This window comes from Pelecanus crispus, chromosome 1 (genome assembly GCF_030463565.1).
Source record: "Pelecanus crispus isolate bPelCri1 chromosome 1, bPelCri1.pri, whole genome shotgun sequence".
Classification (NCBI taxonomy): Eukaryota; Metazoa; Chordata; class Aves; order Pelecaniformes; family Pelecanidae; genus Pelecanus; species Pelecanus crispus.
The window spans coordinates 198,949,184-198,965,905 of NC_134643.1; the positions used below are offsets into that span (position 1 = coordinate 198,949,184).

Below are 16,722 nucleotides of genomic sequence, written 5' to 3' on the forward strand. Positions count from 1 at the left end.
AAAATAAATCAATTCTAAATCCTGGAGGCAATCCCTCTTTGAAAGAAATATTGAGTGGCTAAATTGGTATGTCATTAAACCCATCAGTCTCAATAGCCTGTGGAGAAAAATAGTTGTCCTTATCTCAGCTATCCTCCTGAGATTACATTCTCCCTCAACAATGAATGAGAGGACTAGGCAAATGGCATAGCCTAACTTTTAGATCAAAGCAGAAGTGAATCCTACCCACACTCATTAGGAAACTAGAAGGCAAGTGCTCTTTTAAATTTTAAAATTACTTTTCTGTATTTATAGTTTGTTCGTGACAGTACCTTCAAAGAGATTCCACTGACGTTTTACAGTAAGTTCATTTTAAATACTTCCAGATGGGTTTCAGATTGCTTTTTACACGTTGCCAATTCCAATCTTGAATTGTACATCTTTTTTTCAATCAAAAAGAAAGCAATTTCTGGGAAAGTAAGATGTGCCAATAAAGCACAGGAAGAGAAAGACTCAAAGTAAAATGTTTCCGGCTGTTGTGCTACTGTATGTATTTTTTTCCTTTTCCAGATGTGTGACAGGAAACTAACCCTGAAGTAAGCTGTTCAAACTCTTTGGGTTAGGCAAGTTACATATGGAAAAGATTGTTTTTCAATTTTTAGCCAAGGTTCAGTGCTTGGTGCATAGCAGAGTTGTACTGCCTCTCTCTCCAAGATGTAGCATTGTACTGTACTCTCCAAGATGTAGCATTGACCAAACTCTGCACTGAGACGGGTTTTTTTTTCATAAATTCTTCCAGAGGGACAGAGTGTACCTGTTCCACCTGTTTCCCCATACATGCAAATATGAGGCTTGTATAGGAGGCAGTTCTGACCATTTTCTTTTTAGGGAGTAAGTGTAAAAAAGGAACCTTTTTTGCCCCCTTGCAGCCTTTCTCAGAGTTTTCATTTAGTTTCTCCTTATAACGTAGAACCTGTTGAAGCAAACAGTTAGAAGACATAGATCTTGCTGAAGCTTTGGCTTGTGAGGGAATATGAATTTAGGCAGATGATTAAATTTCTATAGGATCCTACCCACATTTCTCGGTAGAAAAAGAGACAATCACATTAGGCTTTTGAAAATTGAGATGGACACATTGAAGTTAAAAGACTCTTGGAACAAAAGAAGGAATAATCTATTTTGACGGCAAGTTGAGTATGAGTCAACAGTGTGCCCTGACAGCCAAAAGGGTCAACCATGTCCTGGTGTGCATCAAGAACAACATAGCTAGCCAGTCGAGGGAGGTAATTGTCCCACCCTACAATGCACTGGTGTGGCCCCACCTCAAGTACTGTGTTCAGTTTTGGGTGCCTAAATATAAGAAGGGCATCAAACTATTAGAATGTGTTCAGAGGAGTGTGACCAAGATAGTGAAATGTCTTAAGGGCAAGACTTATGAGGAGTGCCTTAGGTCACTTGGTTTGTTCAGCCTGGAGAAGAGAAGGCTGAGGGGTGACCTCATCACAGTCTACAACTTCCTCAAGGGGAACAGTGGAGGGGGAGGTACTGATCTCCTCTCTCTGGTGACCAGTGATAGGACACAAGGAAATCAAATGAAGCTGTATCACAGGAAATTCAGATTGGACATTAGGAAAAGGTTCTTCTCTGAGAGGATGATCGACTACTGGAACAGGCTCCCCAAGGAAGTGGTCATGGCACCAAGCCTGTTGGTGTTCAGGGAGTATCTGTACAATGCTCTTAGTCATATGGTTTAGTTTTAGGTAGTCCTGCGAGGAGCAGAGAGTTGGACTTGATGATCCTTATGGGTCCCTTCCCACTCAAGATATTCTGATCTTATGATTCTATCTCCCACAACCAGTGAGAGTAGCATGAGAAGCAATGCCTGTAAACTGAAGGAAGGGAGGTCAATATCAGACACTAAGAAAGGGGTAACTGTTGATTTAGTTGAATGCGGGAACGGGAAAGCTGGGACCTCTACCAGTGAAGGCTTCTCTACCAGTGAATGGATATGCATCAAATAATGATCTATCAGAGATGTTCAATGAATACTTGAGTCTGTCTTAGGTGTAGAGGGACAACTTGATCTCCCAAGGGGATCACAGTTGTGCTCTCCATGACGTTCTATCAAGTGTAAGAATAGTTCTGAATGTCAGAGGGTTTCCTCTGTTTACCAGGTCAGCTCCCTAGAGAAAAGAGCAAGTTTCAAATTTAAGATACATCAGGGGATTATGCAAATCCTTATGTGGGGAATTATATGAGCCATTATTCTTATGTACCCATTAACATGAGTTTCATAAGGCACAAACAAAGGCGAATAGCATGCCAGCAGACTCCGTCTGCAGGTGACTTGTAGATACCACCATTTAGTAACTAGAACAGAGATCCATACTCTAGATCTGTTAATATCTGTGATTTTATCCACATCTTTATGACCAGACCAAATCTAACTGATCATTATCATAAAGAAACTGTAAGAATGGAATGTGCTTTATATTCCATTTTCTATACTTTCAGAAATTAACATAATTGAAAGCAACGTCCAGCCCATCATCAGAAAGGAAGGTAAATGAGGCCCTTAGTATATATATTACTGTATATGTTCATATACATACACAGAATATATATTGTATATATTTCTTTAACAGAAGGAATGCATTTTGTACATAACAACTCCAGGATGTTCAGCACTTTGCTGGAAAAGCAAAGATACAAATATTGCAATTAGAACTGGCTGAAATATTTTGTACAAAAAGCATTTTTAAAATGTTTTTTAAATAATCTTTTTTCAAACCATGTGTTTTAAGTACCCCAAATATTACTATACTTTCAATAAAAACATTTCCTTTTTTTTAATTAAAACAGTTATTTTTAAAAATGAAGTAGATTTGTTTCTTATACTTTGAATAAAAAAAAATTGGTTCATTTTTCTGTAGTTTTCAATCAGTTCTAAATACCAATATCTGTCAGATGCCTGGAAAAGACAGTTAGCCAAACTTTCTTTTTCAATTTCTCGAGCCAAAAGCATGAATTAAAGATTAGTGGTGGGACTGAAGAGAACAAAAATTGGGGCTGGGACTGTCAAAATCACTTGTGATTCATAACTTAACTAAATCACTTATTAGTTTTGCTAAACCAGATACACTGCTAATGAGCTCCAGTTTCCTATTGACATAAAAATGTTCAAAGGGAATCTGGTTGAGCTCAACTGAGAAGAAAGGCAGTTAAAAATGTCTTGCAAAAATTTTATCTAGACTGTTTAATCATTGTTTCTGGGAGGACTTCCTTTCTGCAGAAGTGGCATGAGCTTGCTTTTTCAGCAGCTTGTCTGTGCTTCATCCCACTTAGCATTAGAAACCATCTAGCATGTATGCTGATCTTTGTTGCCTAGTCTCCATCATTAAATCAGATCCACAGAGCAATATAAATGGACAGATGATTCCATATGGTAATTCATCCAAGATATTTTAGAAATCTTCCTATGACGAAGGTGAATCACTCTCTGAAAGTACCTGTTCTTCTATGTTAAATACAGAGACAGGGCATACAGTTTAGGTGATTTACATGATGTTTGGAAGCTGAAAGTTAACTGGAAAAAAAACCCCTCTTTTAAAGAAAAAATGAAATGTCTGAGTACTTCTATAGTACAACTAAGTGTTATTCACCAGAGAGAGAAAAAATAACTTTATAAGTTAGTGAGTATTGAAGAGTTACTCCTTTCCATTGCCAGTAGAGTGTTCCTGCTTTGGGACACACTCCAGGGAATGATCTCTGGCCAATACAGACTTTCTGCTGATGATTCAGAAATAGACCAAATAAAGCCAATTCTGGCCATTCTGAGCTTGCTAGTAGTAACAGTAGTGAGCAGCAGCTCCCATCAAAACCACATAAGCCCACAACTGTCTGTAGAAAAAAGCTGGCAAAGCTGAATGTTAAGTTTCACAATATATGTCAGGAAGTTCTAGATCATCATGATGGAAAGGAGATTTAAGTAAAAAAGGAAAAACTACCACCACCCCCAAGTTTAGAGGGTGATATCTGCCCTTTTCTGTCTCAATATTTTCTACTTGAGTTTTGCTTCCATTGTCCATACATAGGCAAGTTAAAGGGATCTAAAGAGTTAAATTTGATTGAAATCCAAATCTTAATGGATTAAATGTTCAAAGGATTGATCCTAGACTAGGCAGTATAGTAAACTATGGCTTTACCTTTTGTTTTGCATGCATCTGCTGTATCAATCACATAGGAAGGTACAGTAATTTAGAAATCTAAACAAAATAAAAGAATTTATAAACTTTCATAAATATTCCTTTGACATGTTTTCATTAATATTCATCACTTCTATCAATGTATATTGCTATTTAATGGATTCTCAACATGCAAAGGCACCTCTAAATTTACAACAGAAGCAAGAGAATGAATCTTGTAAGATTGCTTCTTTAAAATATTTATGAATGTTTTTCAGACAGACTTGTTAGAATATAAAAGAAAAAACAATGGGCTGTTCAGCTCTTTAAAACTCAGAGTAGATGAATAGAGCTCTATAATAACTGGGCATCATTATGATCCTATCATACCATCTCATCTGCAACGAATAAATGAATTATTTGCTCTAAAGTCTAATTTATACAAACATCTTCTGCTGTAAAAGCAAACAAAATGTATGCTTGAATTTGTTACTGTTGAAGGACACTAGTTAGCCTGAATTGTACTGTTTTCAACAATTAACACCAGGCACATGTATTCAAAAGCTATTGTTAAATCCTGATCAGTAATTTAAAAAAAAAAGGATTTTTAAGGAAGGTGAGAGATGCACTGTGTTAAGTTTCTACCTCTGAATAGGAAATAGAATACTTCTTAAGCAGGTGTTGCCATAACACTTCTTGCAGAAGAACCATGTTATTCCTGTTAATTGGCTCTGTCAATGGTATGTTCCTAATTTATTTAATATGTGCTGCTCCAGCCTGTCAGACAGAGATACATTTGGATCAGTGTGGTCTATAAGGATTGCACAAGATTAAGAGGTTTGTTTTGGCCATTGAAATCAAGATGATATCTCGCATGCAACTCAAAGAATGATAGCCACTTATGCTGACAAATATCCTTACAGCTGTTCCAGTTGATCTATGAAGTTTTTTTTTTTTTTCCTTTAACCTGGGTGACCACTGGCTAAGTCTTGGTAGCTTGGAAAAAAAAATGAAAAAAAGCCAAATTAAAAAAAAAAACCCAACACAGAACAACAAATTAAAAAACCCCACAAAACAACAATTAAAAAAAACCCAAACAACACATAAAAAACCACCAAAACAACATAAGGGAATTCTGATTAAAAGACCTAGTTTTCTCTTGGATATCTATACAGTTAGTAGGAAATAACATGACAAACATTTGTCTCTCTAGTTCTCTTCTAAACTTGCACACAATAGTTTGCACACTGATCACTAGTGGAGCGATAGCTATAAGATTCCAGCAATGCTGCAGGGTACGTTTCTTACCAATGTATATAGAGGAAGACTCCCTTTCACCTGCTGAGGATCTGGTTTTTTTGCCTGAGACTTGACAACAGATGTTCAAAATATCAGATATACAAAAATAAATAAAAAAATTGTAAATAGTAAGTATGCAATAGGATCTAAATTTAAGATAGCATGGGAGGAAGTGCAAGATGGTACAGCATTGTTGCAAATGGCTTCTCAAATTTAAAAAATCCTCTGTTACAGTCATCTGGTTTGTTTAGAGTAGTGGGGATAATGGTAGCTTCATCTCAGCCCCGTAGAATACCATAAATATTTTTATGACTATTTGTAACATGTTGTTTTTTTCCTATGTCACAGACCCATCTATCACACAGCTCACTAAGTTAATTGAAGGGGAACCTGAGTTCAAAATAGTCAGGGAAGGGGAGACAATAACTAAAGTGATTCACGGAGGTTTGTATGCTTTCAGCAACTCAATTTGTATTAGTTAAAATTTGGAATATTCATTATTCCCAGTCAGTTTCTACTTTATGTAGGCAATTCATGTGACATGTTGGACAACTGTTCTGTTTTTAACAAGACCTTCTGGAAGTGTTGTAATCTTATTACATCATTTCATTCTCACTTCTCATGCATTTCAAAAAATTGGGATTTTTTGCCTAGCTGTGTCCCATAACTACAGTCAAGACAGTGTTAGAAATGCTCTGCATGCTGACATAACATCTGTCCAGTTAAGTATTATTTGCTGGTTGTTATCCTGCAATCAAAAATGCAGTACATGATTCTGTGATAGAATGGCATTTTTATCAGACAGACAGGTAAACTTTGCCTTCTGCTTTGCTATGGGCATTGAGAAGTTCCCATCTAGGGTGCTTTTAAAGGAAAAACAGCATGTGGCCATCCTAAATTTGGAGGAAACTTAGTTCTTGGTCTCCTCTGAACATTTTAACTTTAGCCTGGAAAAGAGGAGGCTGAGGGGAGACCTTATCGCTCTCTACAACTACCTGAAAGGAGGTTGTAGTGAGGTGGGTGTTGGTCTCTTCTCCCAAGTAGCTAGCGATAGGACAAGAGGAAATGGGCTTAAGCTGCGCCAGGGGAGGTTTAGACTGGAAATTAGGAAAAATTTCTTTACGGAAAGGGTGGTCAGGCATTGGAACAGGCTGCCCAGAGAGGTGGTGGAGTCACCATCCCTGGAGGCGTTTAAAAAACGGGTAGATGTGGCACTTCGGGATATGGTTTAGTCTGGTCTACCCTTGATTAGTCTAGAGTGGGCTTGGTAGTGTAGGTTAATGGTTGGACTGGATGATCTTAAAGGTCTTTTCCAACCTAGATGATTCTATGATTCTATGATTCTATGATTCTATGATTTTTATTTTTCATAAAATATACTGTGTTATTTCCTTGTGTGCTTCAGTAAGTTTCAGCATCTCAAAAACAGCACTTGTAACACTGTTCATCACTTGATTAATGTCTTCAATTTAAAAATCGTTGTAGAACCAATTATTAAAACATACACCAAAATCATTGATGGGCGACCTGTGGAAGTGACAGAGAAAAAAGTAACAGAAGAAAGAATTATTCAAGGTAAATTATGCTGGGCTATTCATACTTAGTAAAGTTCACCATTACATACAAAAGTAACTCATCTGAAGAGTTCTGTTCTAATGCCTAAACTGCATTTCCTGGAGAGAAATGCCTAAATTTAATTTCCTGGAGAGATGAATTTTCACTAATGCTTCCCACTTCCTATGTATAGCTCAAACTCTGGCTGTGTGTGCTACACACACATATACAGATATGGAAACAATACTTTAACAGCATGCAAAACAATGAAATAGTGTCTTTTTTTTTTTTTTTTTTTTAATGTATTTGCAAAGAGTCTGCTTTTTCAAGTTTCTTGATACCATTTCGGGATGAACCTGCTTTTATTGCATTTTTGTAGTCTGGCTTGCTTTAGAAAGAAGACTTTTTGTGTGTGTGTACTTCTGGGTTGTATATCTCCAGGTAGGTTTCATTTGACCAAAGGTAGACCTTCAGTATGTAGATACCTACTTTTGCATGTCATCCCAGGCCCCCTTGACAATCATTTCAGAAAAAGACCTTCTCTGTTTCTTTGCAAGTAGGGGCCTTGACTGATCTGACATCTACAAGTTAAACATTTGTATTCAGCTAATGTAAGATAAAATCGATGTGCATCTGTGTCCCCTGATCTTCTCCCACAGTACCTTTCAAACCCTTTGGCTAATTTCAATGATATTTGACCTACTACAGAGACATTTCTTTCAGAATCCTAGAAACTTCACAGAAATTGAAAAGTGGATTGAGGCATATTTAAGCAGTCACAAATTCTCTGCTAACACTTTTTGATTCCCTTGGTTAAATAGCAGTTTGTATGCTGCCATTAAAATTCTGTCTGCCAGAGCAGTTGTAAGGGAAAGACAGTGTTATAGGAACATACTGACTCAGCAGAAAGTCTTAATATTCAGTTTATTTAGAAAATCTTAAAATTCAATTTAAGAAGTCATTCAAGCAAGAGGGAAATAAAGAACCAGACTTAAGTTATTCTCATACAACTATTTACTACAATGAAAATAACTGGATGAAAAATATTGGTGGTTTTTGAATAAACCTGGGACTATTTTTCAACCCAAAATTTCTGGGGGAGAAAATAAACCACCATTTTCTCATTTCTCAAGTTCAAGTTTCACTAATATCCCACATAAAATGGTCACTATAATGTAAAATGCCAGTGTTTCAGACCTGATATTTCCTTCTCTTCCTTCTGCAATAGAAACTGATAAAGAATATCAAATGTTAAGCTCTCAAATGATACATAGCATTAATAAAATCAACAACATCTATTTACAACAGTGGATCCACACTCTTTTTGCACGTAGGAAATACCTGATCTATGACATAATACAACAAAGTGTTTAAAACTGTGTCTTAATTTAAGAATGTGAGCAGGTATTTACTATGACTGTGTTAAATTTGTATAAGTACTTTCCTTAATAGCTTTAAATACTATTTGTAACCCTCTTTCAGTGTAATTTGGGACACAGTGAAAGATAAAATGAGCATAAAAACAGATTAAAGCATGTTAACCATGGAACCATCCTAAGTGTTAAATAGGAAAAAATAACTTAAAAGGAAATCGTGTTATATCTGATTAAAGTCACTGTCTTACACATCTTTTTTCCAGGTCCTGAAATAAAATATACCAGAATCACTGCAGGTGGTTCAGACAATGAAGAGAAGTTAAAGAAATTGCTTGAAGAAGGTTAGTATCCTTCTTTTCTTTCCTTCCTAAAAAAAAAAAAAAAAATAGAAATTATATTACTTAAGTAATTACTGTGTGGATCAGCAAAGGTGCTCATACTGCTAAATCATACCCAGAGATTAAACCTCTTAACATGAGAAAAGTCCAAATCTAATGTTCTAGTTTGAGTCTCTGATCTTCACACTTCAGTCAGCTCCAGAGTTGAGGCTGCCTGGGTCTAATATATACTATGTTATGTTCATCATAAAATATGGTGTTTTCAGTGATTACATGGAATTTAATATCATGACAGATGAATTTTGTAATTCAGCAAAATGCTATGACAGGATTAATTCAGTAATACTCTGTTATAGGACTGTCAAATATTTTGTGTAAATCAATTTTTTGCCATAACCTGTATCCTATCAGAGGTTACCAAGGTGACCAAATTTATTGAAGGTGATGGTCATTTACTTGAAGATGAAGAAATCAAAAGACTTCTGCAGGGAGGTAAATCAGTGTAATATAACTAACCTTTTTGCAACAAGGTGTGATAACTGAAACCCCTCTCAGATATGTTGATCTCAACATTTTAAAGACTGACCTAGTGGAAGTGTAATTTGAATGGGAGAAAAAATAGGATGCCATATATGAAGTGCCAGATGTCTGTGAAGTGGAAATAACTACCAAAGTTTGATTAATCAAGTTTTTTATAACACTGATCATGAAAAGAAAATACTTGGGTTTTTTCAGTCTTTAAAAAGTTACCTAATTAAAACTCAGGGGAGCAATGAAGATTTATTCCACTAGCTGTGAACTTTTTTTTTTCAGCAAATTTAAATCTGTGAAAAACACTTATGAAGTGGAAAGTATTGTAACAGGCCAAATTCATCTTATCAGTTCTTCAGAAATGAATATTCATTGCCCTCAAGTTAATAATTAAAGGCATGTTTAGCATCCGTCTTTCAATGCTTACAAGTGATGGATATCAAGGCATTAACTTTAATTCTCTTCAAATATAGCATTCCAAGGAATGGTTTTCTTTCCTTCTTGCTCTCTTAATTCTAACAGTTTTGGCAATATATAACCGGTAGCTGTAGAAAACTGGTAAAAGAACCTGTGCTTATGAAATTAATCTTTATCTATGAATTTGGAATGTTCTCTGCTTAATGTAGATTAGAAAAACTATCTATAATAGCAATGGGGAATAAAAAAAGAGAATTCAAGTGTTGTGTTTTTAGTAAATGTTAGTGTAAACCTGAGTCAGAAGCTCAAAAATATGTATGGATGTTTCTCTTGGCATACATGAGCTGAATCCTCTAAGTTACAAACTTGAATACCAGTGAAGTAGTTCACAGCCCAGCTGTGTGTTCACTGAACTAAATCTTGTAGTCATTCAAAAGCACTATTCTGTGGATGAGACTTAAACTTCAGTTAGGTAAAAAATTTAGTGATGGCTGAACAGCTGAACAGCTTTCCACCAAACAAAACCAGGCTAGTTGATAATGCAGTGAGTCTTAGAGAAAAGCCAAGATATGGCTACAAATACTGTTGACTATTTCTTTATTGTTTCAAACATATAAATCTTAGTTTTACAGATCTAAGCCAGGATTTGCCTATAATCGTTGAAGAGAAATAAGAACTTCTGGAGGGTTTTTCATCTTAACCTATCTTAAGTATCCCAGCTATGCGAAAAGAGTTGCTCTCTGGAGATGCTTATTTCAGTGATGAATATTTAAAAGGAAAGTTGACAATGAAGAAAATTATAGCAAGAAAATCCCTCCATATACTGACCATGTTCTATTGGTGTCAACCAGGCAATAAAGAGCAGGATCAAACTTTATCTGTAGAACTGTTCAAAATTCTGGTGACAGGTCTGAAGCCAGAATCTAACAATTACAATTGTTAGATTGTTACAGAGGTATACAATTAAATAGACATAATCTGTAGAGATACATCTTAAAGTGATCCTATAGGTGTATGGGAAAGAGATAAATAGTTTCTTTGCAGTAAATTTGGAAAAGACAATATCGTCTCTTGAATTCTTGCTCTTTTTCCTTGCTATTATATGTTAGTTTGCATAAGCATCCTGCTTTACAGAATGGACCAAAAAGGCAGACTTTTCTCTTGTTTTAATTTGATTTTTCTCTGTCTTTTCCATGATTTATCCAGTCAGCTACCCTTGGCTGCCATGATAATACCTTGCCATACATTTAGCCAATAAAAGCAGATACACATGCTGCTTTGTGGCTGATGGTAATAATGTTTTATGTCCCTCTTGTCTACATCAAATTACTTCTGGTTTACTGAAAATTTCCTAAGTACTTAAATCCAAGTACAGTCACAAATGGATGTATTACCACTGTCTATCATAAAAGAATGATTTCATATGGGCTGTAATTCTACTTATACAATATCCAGCACAGCTTATTACAATTGGCAGTCTTTGCTCAAACAAAAATTCAAGCCAAGATTACAATGACTGACTCTCAGCCCTAGATAAGGAATCACCTGTGGCAGGGCCAAGGAAATCAGCAGGACCTTACAGTATGAATAGCATGGTGGCCTGCATACACCTATTCCCCCAAAATGACATTGTTTCCACTGAAGGTTCCTTGCATATGGAAAAATGCTATGCCAGATTTAACTCATTTGTTTTTGATGCTTATCATAGCTGGAACTGAGTACACCAAGGTTACTAAAGTAATTGAGGGAGAGCCACAGATTATCGAGAGAGAAATCAAGAAAGTCCATCTGGAAGGTTAGTTTGTCTAAAAGTCCAGTATCACTAAGACCTGCTTTGTCTGAAGTGATCATTCCAGGTGGGGTTTTATAGTATCTATTCACAAAAATTACTTAGGTCTGAAGCCAGTATTGTAGCAAGAAGGGGTTTATAACTGGTTTGGAAAAGAATTCTTTCACTGACATTGCAGAGAAAAATGCTGAGGCTTATCTTGTGGCTAAAAGTAACTAAAAGATTTGGCAAACATGGTAGACAAGAGGAAATGTCTAACCACAAAGCTTAGGTAAAACATTTGAAGGAACACGCACCATAAGAATTGCCTTTTCTCTAAGCAGCACATCCAGAAGAAGACCACGTGAGTTGTTTTTAACTTGAGTTATTTCTTGTTGGTGTTAATGTGATCTGTTGATGTGAGGGGTTCTCAGCTTGGTGAAGGGTGGGTAGGGTGGAGGGAATATAACCTGTAGGGCTGAGTAAATATCTCACAGCATCTTGGAATTTCTCTACCCTTATCCTGTTGTTAAATGAGGGAAGCTCTTGGGCTTGAAAAAGCTGAATGGTGTCAAGGTCCAAAATTAATCTCTTAAAGGAACCAAATACAATTCCGTCTGGCTTTATACCAGGAATTTTTTCTTCAAGTTTAACAATAATTTTTTAATGATCTTCATTCCAAGTTAAGAAGTAGCTTGTTTAGGGTTTCTTTTGTATTTCTACATATGTCCTTTTCCAGTTCTAATTCTAATAATGCAGAATAAGTTATTCTGTCAGCCTTTGAACTAAATTCATAGGAAAGAGTATTATGGCTTGTGGAGAATTAAGTTAAATAAATATGTTTCCACTTCTTAAATTTTGAAGTTGGGGCTAAACCACAACAAGTCTATGCTAAATACTGAAGGTATACCATAGTGTTTGTATAACTTCAACGTTCAGTAGTACAAGGCATGCAGGGAAGTCGACTATTGCCTGAAAATAACAGACAGGTGTGATCTTGGACCATGAGGTTGCCTGAAAGCATAATTTTATGGACAGCATATAGAAAGTATATGAAAGTATATATAGAAAGTATATGAAAGTATATATAGAAAGTACAGAAAGCATTCTTTGCATGCACCATGTTCTGTCCTTGCCAAGGCAGTGCAGAGCTTGAAATTCTCCATCAATCACATTGGTGCAGATAAACAGTGTTTAGCCTCAGCTGTAATGAACTGAAGCCTGTATCTCAGGGCTACGCATTCATATACCCTGTACCTCAGGATGGAAAGACAACTGACAGCAGCTAGTTAAGCAAAGATACAAGTACTTCATGGTTGTAAAGAAGGAAAAATATGACAGTTGACATTTCTGTGACAGTAACAGAAGTATTATCTTGTATGCTTGTGAAATGTTTTTCCTCCCAATGAGGAGACATCTGGTTTAAAAAATGTCTCAAGGTTTGATGAGAAAGAGGAAAAAGTGTCCGTAGTTTCACTGGGTCAGTATTTTGGAAAACAGATGTATCTGCTAATGAGGGTGGTACCTATTCAGTAGCCCTTGCTCTACTCTACACTTTAAAACAGAAGTCTCTGAGAAAATTAACTGGACTATAAATGTGGAATCATACTGTGGACTCACAATGCAGTTATGCATCAAACCCCAAACACAGCTGGAAATGTGGCCAACATCTTGTGATGGTTTCAAGCATATCACTTATAATTCCTGAAGTAATGTCTATAGAGCAGACCTGGACATCCTTTGCCAAAAGCTGAGACTGAGTCCTGGGCTGTACGTCGCTGACAGTGTCAGATGGTGTTTGCTGAATGAAGAGCATGGAAAAAACCTCCTGGTACCTGCCTACATCATGTAACCATCTGTAGGAGTTCAGTGTGAATAATGGATTAATTCATACTGTTAAAATGTAATAATATTTTTGAAATATTGGTTAGATTTGATGGATGACTACACATGACAGGAGTGTGTGAATTGTATTATAAGCATTCATGTTTCAGGTGATCAAGTCAACATGCTAATGGGACAAAATTTTTAATGTACTGACAACCTTAAAGAACAAACTTTGCAAGCCAGCAATGGGTTTCCAACATTTCTAATGAGTTTAATTCAAAGACTCTTACAAATAACTTCTGACTGCAATATTTCTGTTTTCTAGAAGCACCTGTAAGGAAAGTACAACCAACCAGGAGGACACAAGGTAAAAACAAAACATAGATTCAAACATTTTAACATACATCAAATATTGTTCTCAGTTACATTGAACATCAGGAGGGAAAAATACTCTTAAGAAAACAGAGTTCAAAAGGAAAGAGTTGCTTTTAAAAAAAGAAATTTTATCAAAGCTTGGTATTGTTAATTGCTGGGTTTCTAGATTTTTTTCTTATATATATTTCTGTCTAAACCCCACTTAGATTATGTGCTTTGGTCAAACAGTCTTTCAGATTAGAATAAAGCTGTCAAAGTGAGATATGACTCTGGAGTCTAACAGTGTGAAAATGGTGTTGTGGGATTCCCCACCATAGGATTTGTAACACACTGATTCTACATTATTTTGATCAATTAAGAAGCTGAGAGATCATTGTAATTTCCTAGCTGCCAGCACAAGAGGAAAGATTCAGTATCAGGCTTCATCTTTCCTCTTCACATGTCTGTTTCACAAGTAAATACACTATATAGTGTAACTATATTATGTATAATTATAGGTAATAATTATGGTTCTTTTTCCATTTTTCCCAGGGGGAACACCAAGAAGGAGGACAAGGCTAGCTTATCTCTAAACGCTTTCCAGGATAGAATCCACAGAATTACAAATTAACAACATGGTCTTTGAGAGGATGAGAAACTGGTTTTAAAAAAACGACAACATTAGAAAATGATGTTGTTTTGATAACTTAACGTAAACTGAACCATGAATCCAGAAAAAGATGTGAAGCTGCAGATACTCACTGCTAGCACAGTGCTCACTAGGAGGAGTAGTCCATTGAGGGTGCTTTAACTGCTCTTGATGGTAAGCACTATGCAAGGTGGGATCCTGGAACTGCTAAAGGCCATCAACTTCTGTAGAACCAGGATTCCTTCTTATGCTGGCTAGTAAGTGTTTGCAGGACTGGATTCAAAAGAGCAGGGAACAATACAGAGTGTATTTTTTTATTATTATTATTTCCACTAAATAAGAAATATAAAAGAAATTAGATCATTTCTAGAAAAAAATCACTTTAGGTGACTTTTAGAGTAATTAAAGGAATATGAGATGTTAAAATAGCACTTTTGGTTCAGTAGTATTGTATGCTTTTTATAAGTCAAAATTCATCACATGTTTAATGTCATAATGACACCAGTAACATTACCTTTTCTAAACAAACAAATATGCCTTATATTAAATGTATCCTTTTTTTGTTCTACATTGCATATCCAAATACCTTCTAGTAACGTGGCTGATGGAAGCTCTTAAAAAGAAAAAAAGCAAACTTTATGAGCTTCTTGAAATGTATTTGAGAACATGTTGACTTCTTTATTTATAAGAAAAATCATTCCCATTAAAGGAATCCTATACCAATACATATACTGAGACTCTTAAGTGTTTTCCCACTTTTCCCTAAATGTGTCTTTTGATTATTGAAGTGGATTATAAAAGAGATAAATAAAATGCATGCAAACAGTTAACTCAGCATGGAAAAAGGTTTTACAAAAATGAGTCTAGGTCTGAAAGCTTTTATATCAAAATATGCTTTGCTAATATCTGGTACTAATGTGGAGTTGTCTGTAAATTATGTCAATTTTATAACTCTAGTTTTGTACTCATAAAAATTGTTTGACTTTATTAACAAAAGTTGGAAAACAATTACTCATGGAGTAAAACAAATGTGTTCAAAGTGCCTTAATTCTGCAGACCAAAGTTTCAAAGGAGTTATCTAATGTGTTTTTATACTTCTGTTTTGAAACAAATACTCAATAAAGAATTTGGATGAACTGTGTTTGTTTTCATTGGTAAATATTTTTTTGAATAGCAAAGCAAATTCTAAATATTCTTAAGCTTTTAGTGTAGTTTTTAGTTAAAAAATGTGCTTTCACAGAAGCGAAGTGATGCTTCCCTTTCTCACACAGTGCATGCTAATGCACTTGGACTGCATCACTCTCCTTAAACACAATTAAAAACCTTCCCTAATTCCACAATCACATACCACAAGCACTACTCCCTGAATGGTGTAGCTATCTGAGCATTGGATTGATACACTGTGTAGCCTTACTGGGCTGTCAATACTCTGTCAGGTGACCTCAGTATCTACTGTCATAGTACTTTGGTGAAAGGACAGCTTTCAACCCTGGTAAGAGCTAGATAGGTTTTAGGTGAGAATGAGAGCTCTTAGGACTGCCTAGAGGGTGAACTGAAGCTGTCACCTTTCCCTGGGGCCTTTGACTGTCATTAAGTCATTAACTTTAACCTGCTTTCTTCACTGCTATGCCACCATGAGCTGTCAGTCAAGTAAGATTTTAAAGAACAGTAATTATGTTAGGGGAGGAATGTGTCTGTGCTCTCGTCTCCCAAAAAAGGGTAGGAGATGGGGTGGAGCTGACAGATAAAGTATGTACAGGAACTGGGGAGGAAGCAGAAGGAGGCAAGAAAATGGATTAAAACCTATCCTATGTTAGGACATTTTTAACTTTTCAAGTGGGAATAAATTTGTAACATACTAATTTTGATAACATTTTAAATCCTCGGGTAGTCACTAAAATACCTTTCTGTACTTCACCCTCCATTAATATAATCCAGATGAACCACAACAATATATAAAGGGCACTTCTCCATGAACACTTGTTTCCCTGGTACACTCCATCCCTCTGAGTCTTTCCGTGACCACCGAAGGTGTCTGTCCAGCTGCACTGTACGCTGATGTCTCTTTTGATGGAGTAGCTTTTTCTATTTATCTGAACAAGAATCCTTCCACAACCCAATGTAGAAAGAAAATCAACATGTTTTTTTAATTGCTTTTCATATAGTTAGTCATTTCTGTCTCAGCACAGTCTTCTACCAAAGAGCGGATTTGGGGAACTTTTGTGACTACAACTCCGCTCATCCCGTTATCTGTTTCCCCTCACCTTACAGTAATTTAAACTAATATAATGTGATTAAACAAGGGATTAGCATACTACCAATTCAGAATGCTTACTAATAATAGAGAACTCACTCTTTTATTTGATGTTTCCTTATAATCTCTTGGCGATTTATAAACAGGAATGTCGGGTTGAGTTGGTGATAGAATTCTCAAAGCACTTTATCT

At 35.9% G+C, this 16,722-nt stretch overlaps 1 protein-coding gene across 1 annotated transcript in view; it reads left to right on the forward strand.

Moving 5' to 3' along the window:
- Nucleotides 1-14,220, forward strand: part of POSTN (periostin) — a 38,686-nt gene extending 24,466 nt beyond the window's left edge. Inside the window, exons 16-24 of the mRNA XM_075719789.1 lie at nucleotides 295-340; nucleotides 2,494-2,541; nucleotides 5,811-5,906; nucleotides 6,948-7,037; nucleotides 8,656-8,733; nucleotides 9,142-9,222; nucleotides 11,387-11,473; nucleotides 13,599-13,640; nucleotides 14,180-14,220. Coding sequence (XP_075575904.1) covers nucleotides 295-340; nucleotides 2,494-2,541; nucleotides 5,811-5,906; nucleotides 6,948-7,037; nucleotides 8,656-8,733; nucleotides 9,142-9,222; nucleotides 11,387-11,473; nucleotides 13,599-13,640; nucleotides 14,180-14,220 — 609 coding nt within the window. The remainder of the gene's footprint in view (nucleotides 1-294; nucleotides 341-2,493; nucleotides 2,542-5,810; nucleotides 5,907-6,947; nucleotides 7,038-8,655; nucleotides 8,734-9,141; nucleotides 9,223-11,386; nucleotides 11,474-13,598; nucleotides 13,641-14,179) is intronic.
- Nucleotides 14,221-16,722: the final 2,502 nt, after the last annotated feature.